We start from the raw sequence: 7,838 nt of genomic DNA on the forward strand, positions 1-7,838 counted from the left end.
TAAAGTGAATTCGTAAAATTATATTTTAAATACAACACCTCGAAGTATATCGTGTCACACATGGTTTCCTAGTAGTATGACTTATCTTATCTTGCCGGCCTAATTTACGAGCAAATGGACTAAGTAACTAGTCAGTTGCGAAAATTCGAAATGTCTAGACACAACCCGAAAATCGGATTCAAGAGCTAGACCTATGACCTAGAAAGGTAAGAAAATTGCCAGAAGTCCCACAACAAATAATTTATAGACTGCTGCATCCAGTACTACAACACACCACCACTACAGTTAAATGTTTCGCGCTGTTTCTCGGATTCAAGAAATTACCACACTAGATGACAGATAAACTATGACTACAGGAATATAAGGTAAAAATATCGCGGTAATAATTAGGAATAGGATACATACACATCATTATTTGGTCAATTTTTACCTGCGCCAATCCATGTTTTTGTTGGAGTTAATTTCAACAAGGCTTGATCTCGAATCCAATGCTCAAAAGGGTTCTTGCTGATTCCGATGATTTTTCTCCACCCAATTTCAATGTTTCGCCGGTCAATTCACCTTCTTGAGGTTCGGTCTTGCTTTGAATATCTTCTTCAGTAATGGTAGGAGTGTTCTTTGGGCCATAACGCTTTCTCGGCACAGGCACGTCGTGATTGTGAGCTCCCTTGTAAGTGATTACTACAGCACTGTCATTATCCACATCCCTCTCTATCTGTTTTCGGACAGGACATCCAGCCGAGGTACATCTATAGTAGTTCCTGAAAATATACCACAATTTCTGCTTTAAACTAAAGAATTGGGTTTCCCGCATACTGGCTAGTAATAAAAAGGTGGTAATGTTGTGTGGGCATGAACAAGTTCGACTCAAAAGCCGTTGGTTCCTTCAGTGTTAAGTTATGATCTAGCCCTATTTGACTTATTCCAATTTTATCCGAGCTTAACTCTCCTATATCATGGCGTCCGTATTTATAAAATCTTGGTTGTATCTACGTTGAAATGAGATCCACACAAATTTTTCTTAGAGAACCTACCGAAATCAAAGGCTTGACACAACACAGCAGCTTGCCCAGGGTTCGTTGCTGGTACAAGAAAAAAATTTTAGAAAAGAAAATCAAAATGTTTATAAAGTCATTTTTTGAGAAGTGTATTTGGATATGCAAGAAAACTATATGAAACACTGAATTACATAATTCCAATTGCAGACTTTCCAAATAGACTAAAACCGTGCAATTTCTCAACTTACAGTCCAGTTCAAGAGGCTGTGGAATTATGAAATAATTATACCTAGAAATGTTTCAATAATATAAAATAAAAAAAATCACATTAACAAGAGGCTGTGGAATTATGAAAATAGTAATAAGCAATTGAGGGGATGCTTGCTTTGATTTATTATTTAATAATTACGTAATAATTATAAGCGTAAAAACAAAAAACAAAAAACCAAAAAAAGACTGTAAAATTCATATATCATGTGCCGTAGCATTACCCTTTTGAGTGAAGAAAAATATTGATAAGAATTATTTTTAAAATGAATCTCCAATATATTTAAAATATGCATCTTGGCATCAAGTCTGATAGAAAAATATCAACATAATAGGCATATGCATCTTATTTATTTTAATGTTCCAGATAATGCACCCGAGGACATTTGGAAGTACAGCATCATATGTATCCAACACAGTGCAGATCAGTATTTGCAAATAAACTCATTAAACCATGAACAGTTCATTCAAAATATGTATACTTTGGGGGATCGGCAGCATGTTGTTTGGGCAGAGGTATTCAACACCATGAAGTCAGAATATTCCTGATTCGCATATAAGTTGCAATTAAGCAAATGAAATTTTAGATTTTCGATTCATAAAATTATCATCAGTGAATAGATTCGTCAAAACAAGGGCAACATAAACTAGCGAGACAAATATCAGATAGACTCTTCACAAGTGTTGTTTTCAAAATTTAATGATAAAAGGCCATATAATAAACTACTACATGTGTAAGAGGATGAAGTAAGAAACAGGGAGGTGCAAAGGTTGATTATTAATTCATCTCATCACGTGTGCGAACATAATCTCTAATTTTTGGTGACTAAAACATAAATTACTACAGAAGAGGAAATGGGAAACCTTTGGATAGATCACATAAGACCCAAATAATAAGATCTCTATAAAGGACAACTGTAGAACCAGTGGCACAGAACAGGATTTCTGAGGATACTAAAACATAGTGAAGCTAATGACTACAGTAAATTAAGTCAAAATTGAGGTGAGCCAGCAATTATTCGAGACATACCTTGGATGAGGATTTCCCTTCACCATTTTCTGCCCATACTTGCGCCATCGGTAGCCATCACCTGATATGCCCACATCACCAGCCGCATGAACAACATATTTAGGTTTCTTGCCAGTTTTAGGAGTGGAATCAGATTCATCAATAGCGATTCTCTTCTGCCTAGAAATGTTGTGCATAAAAGGGCGTCACTTTTTCGTGTCATAACCAACTATAATATACAAGTATACAGGATATAAAAATATGGTAGTAAATGTACCTAAGGACTTCCCTTCTCTTATATTCAGGTCCCTCAACATACTCCTCCTTAACATTAATTTCCATGGTTTCATCAGACCCACATGAATCCTGCTGTTTCGGTTCGGGAATCTGATCACTAACCACTAAAGATTCTTTAGGAGATGTAGATGGGATTGAATCACTAAGGCCTCTTCTTGTATGAGTTGTTTCATGACTCCCATTAACCGGAAAAACTGCTCTAGGAGATCTATTTTCCCTAGTGCAATTCACTTTCTGAGGAGGGTCATGATTATGCTGACTTCTATAAATAGTCTCTACAACACGACTAGAACAGTCACAACATTCAATCTTCTTAGCATGGCAATTAGAAAAGGTGCATCTGTAGTAACTTCTAGAACCTTCTGGGCTTTTCACTTGCTTTTGACCATACTTTCTCCAGTTGTAGCCGTCAAATGTCTTCAGCATAGTCACACCAGTCGAAGGTTTAGAATCTGGAGAATTCTGCTTACCCTGAACTGTCAGGTGACTATTTCCACTATCTAATGGATGCAGCTCTTTTTTAGATGTAGATGGAGATGGAGTTGGAATGGGGGAAACAGACTGTTTAGTAGACTTTGGCAACACTGCCAGCTTAGGCGGACGTTCAGGTATCTGTACCTGTTTCTGTGTATGAAGATTAGTGGCTTGGTTATCGATACCTTTCACTGCTTCGTTGTTTACCTCTATTGCTGCATCCTGGATAATAATAAGGATACAAAGGAACCAGAGTCACGTAACTAATTCAGACAGTACTCAGCTTTAGTTTCACAATAGCAAATTAGAAATCTCCGAGAAACATCTAATATGAAAATTATATAATTCGGATTGAAACCAATGCAGCATACAACAAAATCTATAATTCTATGCTTTCTTGTCTCTTTTATAGTTGCTTAGGTTCATGCATGAAAGAAGCACAAACTGAGTAGTGTGAACTTCAAACACACTGGGGGAAACATTCATGCCAACTTATCATCAAAACCTTTGATAAACCATCACTCTGCACATAGTTATTTCAACCATCCATACTTGTAAATAAACATACTCAGGATTCTACAGCTTTGCTAAAGCTTTTTAAGGCAGATCATTTTTATCTAAGAATTCAAATACTCAATTAACTACACTTGCAAAATCAACATATCCTAAAACTAAACTTCAGAAAACCAAGTAGTTATCTTCAACTTTCAGCTAAACTTAATATAGCATCATAAATGCAGTAGCAGTAACCAAAAAAGTAAAATCAGGATGCATTTTACTAAAAAATAAATTAGTTACCCTAAGCAAAGTAGGAGCATTAAAAGATGTTTTAACCTTCAATTCTCCAACAGACTGCAGTGGTTGCAGAGAGTATTCCACCGGAACTTCTGCACCATCCAAAACACATCAAAACCATCGCCACAGTCACAAAACAACGCAATTCTCACGTACACATGCGCACACACAAATACAATCACGCACAACTAGTTAATTAACCGATCATACAAAATCAAGCGAATATTCCACCACTCGACCTAAAAACACAAAGAAAAAGCAAAAGCAAAGAACCAAAGCACGCAGAATAAAAAAATTAATAACAAAATAAAAAATAAAAATAAATGGAATCTCAAACTACCGGAGAGATTTTCCGATGATTCCTTATACGACTGCAAACCACTCTCCGAAATCCGTACGGCGCCTAGGGTTTCAGATTGAGGAAGCAGCAATTCCCCTCTTTCCCCACTGGAAGTCTTCTCTGCTGCACAGTCACTACTATTCCCCTCACTCCCCAGCCTCTGCGCCTCGTTTTCACCCAATTCAGCACCGCCTCCGCCCTCCTCCACCGCCGGCTTCGAATCCCCTTCCTCCATGCCTCCCAGCGAGCTCCGATTGCTCTCTTCCGCCACCGCAAATTTCTCGCCGCTGACAAAAAAGGACAGCTTTGAGCTTTCCCTTCTTTCCTTTAACATCTGCTGATAGTAATTTCTCAGACTATATTCGATGAGGCGAATCTACTGTGGGAATACGGCGTTAGGGGAAAGTACTATAATACCCCTCCAAGATTGTGCTGTGAGGGGTTGTCGTAGCCGCGTGTTTGGAGGCTATTTTCGTAGTTTTGCTTCTGTGAGTGGGATTGGAGCTAGTGGTCTCGGAGTGTCAATAGTAAAATTCAACATATATTAATTTTGCTGAACCGGACATTCTGGCGTTGCTGTTGACTGAATTTGACCCTTGACTCGGCCTTGAGATGAATTTCCAAAACTACCCTTCTGATATTAATCTTGGTTGATTTTAATTTTTATGTGTTTCTTTTTCTAAATTTCTCTAATATTTCAATTCTGAAGTTTTAGAAAAAAAATTATTTTTACAAAATAATCAATAAAATATTATTATAAAATCAAATTTAAAATAAATTTTCCCAAAAATCCACCTGAAATAAATTCATTCACGTGTTTCTGCTCAAACTATTTATGTTTTTGTTTTTAAGTTAAATTTTGTGCTTATTTTAAAATTTTATTATTTTATTTGATAAATATTAATTAATTTTTTGTTTTTTTATTTTTTTTTATTATTCTTATTAATTTTTTAAATAAAATTTTTACAATATTATCATTTGAAATTTTATTTATTTATTTTAATATAAAATTTTATTAGTTTTGTCTTTATATCTAAACAAACTTACCTAAAATTTTCAAACAAAAAAATAGGGTCGGTTTGTTTGGAGGCTTGGATGTTGAGTTAAAATTTGAATAGTAAAAATTTTGAATTGTAATAGTTGTTGTGATATAAATATGTATTGATATGATATTTTGAATATAAAATTAATTTTTAGTATAATATAAAAAATAAAAAATATGTGTTAATTTGATATTTTTCGATAGAAAAAATTAAATGAATAGAAGAAAAAATTAGATAAATAGTAGAAATTTTGGGAAATCCTTCAGCAGAACACAACCTAATAGAAATCAATCATTAGTTGACTCAAACTTTACCTAAAATTTTGTTATATAAAAAAAAAAAACTTTACCTAAAATTTAGGGTATGTTTTTTTGATGTAGTTTAGAAAATTTTGGTTTAGGTTTGATATTAAAATAATATATGATAAAAATATTTTGTTCGAAGAAAAATGAGTCCAAATAGTAAAAATATGGGTTTAGGGTTAAAAAAAAAACAAACAAATATAGTTTAATTAGTAGATTAGTGAATTTAATTTTTCTTAAATTTTTTTCTACGTTTTTATAAAATTACAATCCGTGAAGATATTTATATCTTCCCTTTTGGTAAAACTGTTGTTAAACTAAATGATTTACGTATTTACAATTAAATTTCCTTTTTTAAGAAAATGGTTTTTATTATATATTTATTAAATTACTATGAATATATATACATTTAAATGACTTATGTGTGTTTGTTTGAGGGATTGAATTTTAAATTCATTATTCATCCTTTTTTTTTTTTTCAAAAATATCAAATTAAACACTTATTTTTTATTTTTTATATTATACTAAAAATCAAATTTACATTCAAAATATCACGTCAACACTTATTTATATCACATCATACAACTATATAAATTCAAAATTTTTACCATTCAAATCTCAACTCAAAATCCAACCCCCAAACAAACACAACCTTAAAATAAGATTGTATAAATGAGTTTTTGGTTAAATATTAGTGTTGAGCACAAAAAATAATAATAATAATAATAATAAATAATGGCAGTAGAATTCTGAGTCTGGATATAAGCCAAACGGCCCAGAAGTCGGGAAAAAAGAAGTCGGACAGACGGTCTGTCAAGGGGAGTCCATCTAAGGAGATAAGGCAAATAGAGCCGGTTGGTTGCTCTGTGATCGAGACCACAGTCGGTTGCTCTGTGGTCGGGATCACAGTTGGTTGGTCTACAGTCAGGACCGAGGTCGGTTGGTCCGTGGTCGGGACCACAGTCGGTTGCTCTGTGGTCGGGACTACAGTTGGTTGGTCTGCAGTCGGGACCACAGTCGGTTGCTCTGTGGTCGGGACCACAGTCGGTTGTTGCGGAGTTCGAACCAAGTGAGGTCGGGTGAAGAAGAATGAGACGGATGATACGTGGTCGTACAAGAGACCAGATGGTGGTCGCTTGACGGGGCGGCCAATAAATCGTTTGGTCTAGCGACCAGTTAATCTCTGGATTGGTCGGGTGGCACAGAGGTCGGGCGAAACGAAGTCGAGCAAGAAGGGACATGGCAGTGGATGTGCAGGTCGGACGAAAGGCACTTCTGGGACGGTTCAAGTCGTGAGAGGCAGTTCTGGGGCGGTTGGAGGAAGTTGCAACCGGCGAAAGGTTGAAGGAAGTTGCAACACGTCTCAACAGATGAGAACTTGGTGGACGGTTGACAGCAGTTGCTGTAACCGACCAAATGGTGGTTCAAACCGCTTCTTTAAGGGGTTATTTAAAGGTCTGTTTTTGACCTAAAAAAGCATCTTCAATCGACATCAAATTCAAGAGAATTGCTTTTGGGGATCACCACTTTATTTTTCAGTCTTTTATTTTATTTTTTCTATTTTATTTTATGTATTCTACAGTGTTTAGAAATTTCCAATCTTAGGCACTCATCTATCAAATTCGAAGATATTTCTCTATTTTCGAATTTTACTTTTTATTATTGAAAAATTGCATCAACAATTAGTTTAATAAGTTATTTTATAATAAAGAATAATATATTTATAATGAGAATTATACCAGTTGAATATTAAAAATTTTGGTTTGGAAAATTCTAATAAATTTGAATTTTGATTTAAATAGTTATATTATTATAGAGTGTGTTTATTTTGGTTGTCTTTCTTTAATATATTCTTTTTAAATTTTATTTTTTTCCAAAAAAATCTCTAATAAAATATTCCCCTAAATATTATTCAAATACAAAACTTAAACTAAATCTTTTCAAACCAATCTCAAATAAACAAACTCAAGTGTTTTTAGATGTATATGTTGTATTAGATAATACATATTGTTGGATTGCAAACCTCAGTCTTACATTAAAATATTTGAAGAAAAATATACTCTCTCAGTCCCACATATCGTGTCTGCTACACTGTAGATACGGTATTTTAGGAGGGATGTAATTAGTAGATAATTAATAATGTATTAGTGAAAATAATTATCTTATAATCTAAATAATTATAAATTAAAATTAAGATAACTAATTAGTTTAATTAAAATTAAAAAATAAATAAATTAAAAATTTTAAAATGAGATTAAGGTGTGTAATCATTTTTAAAAAAAAAAAGTGACATGGAATGTGGGACGAACAGAA

The 7,838-nt window shown here is 33.9% G+C and overlaps 1 protein-coding gene across 1 annotated transcript; it reads right to left on the minus strand.

Moving 5' to 3' along the window:
- Positions 1-215: 215 nt before the first annotated feature.
- On the minus strand, positions 216-4,514 carry LOC127264849 (probable WRKY transcription factor 32). The gene is made up of 5 exons (XM_051294391.1): positions 4,181-4,514; positions 3,844-3,932; positions 2,552-3,267; positions 2,296-2,454; positions 216-761 (listed from the first exon to the last, which is right to left on the minus strand). The coding sequence occupies exons 1-5, from the start codon at positions 4,512-4,514 to the stop codon at positions 464-466; spliced, it is 1,596 nt and encodes a 531-aa protein (XP_051150348.1). The 3' UTR covers positions 216-463.
- Between the last annotated feature and the right edge of the window lie 3,324 nt (positions 4,515-7,838).

The sequence above is a fragment of the Andrographis paniculata genome, unplaced genomic scaffold (genome assembly GCF_009805555.1).
Source record: "Andrographis paniculata isolate CXL003 unplaced genomic scaffold, ASM980555v1 Contig71END, whole genome shotgun sequence".
Taxonomy (NCBI): Eukaryota; Viridiplantae; Streptophyta; class Magnoliopsida; order Lamiales; family Acanthaceae; genus Andrographis; species Andrographis paniculata.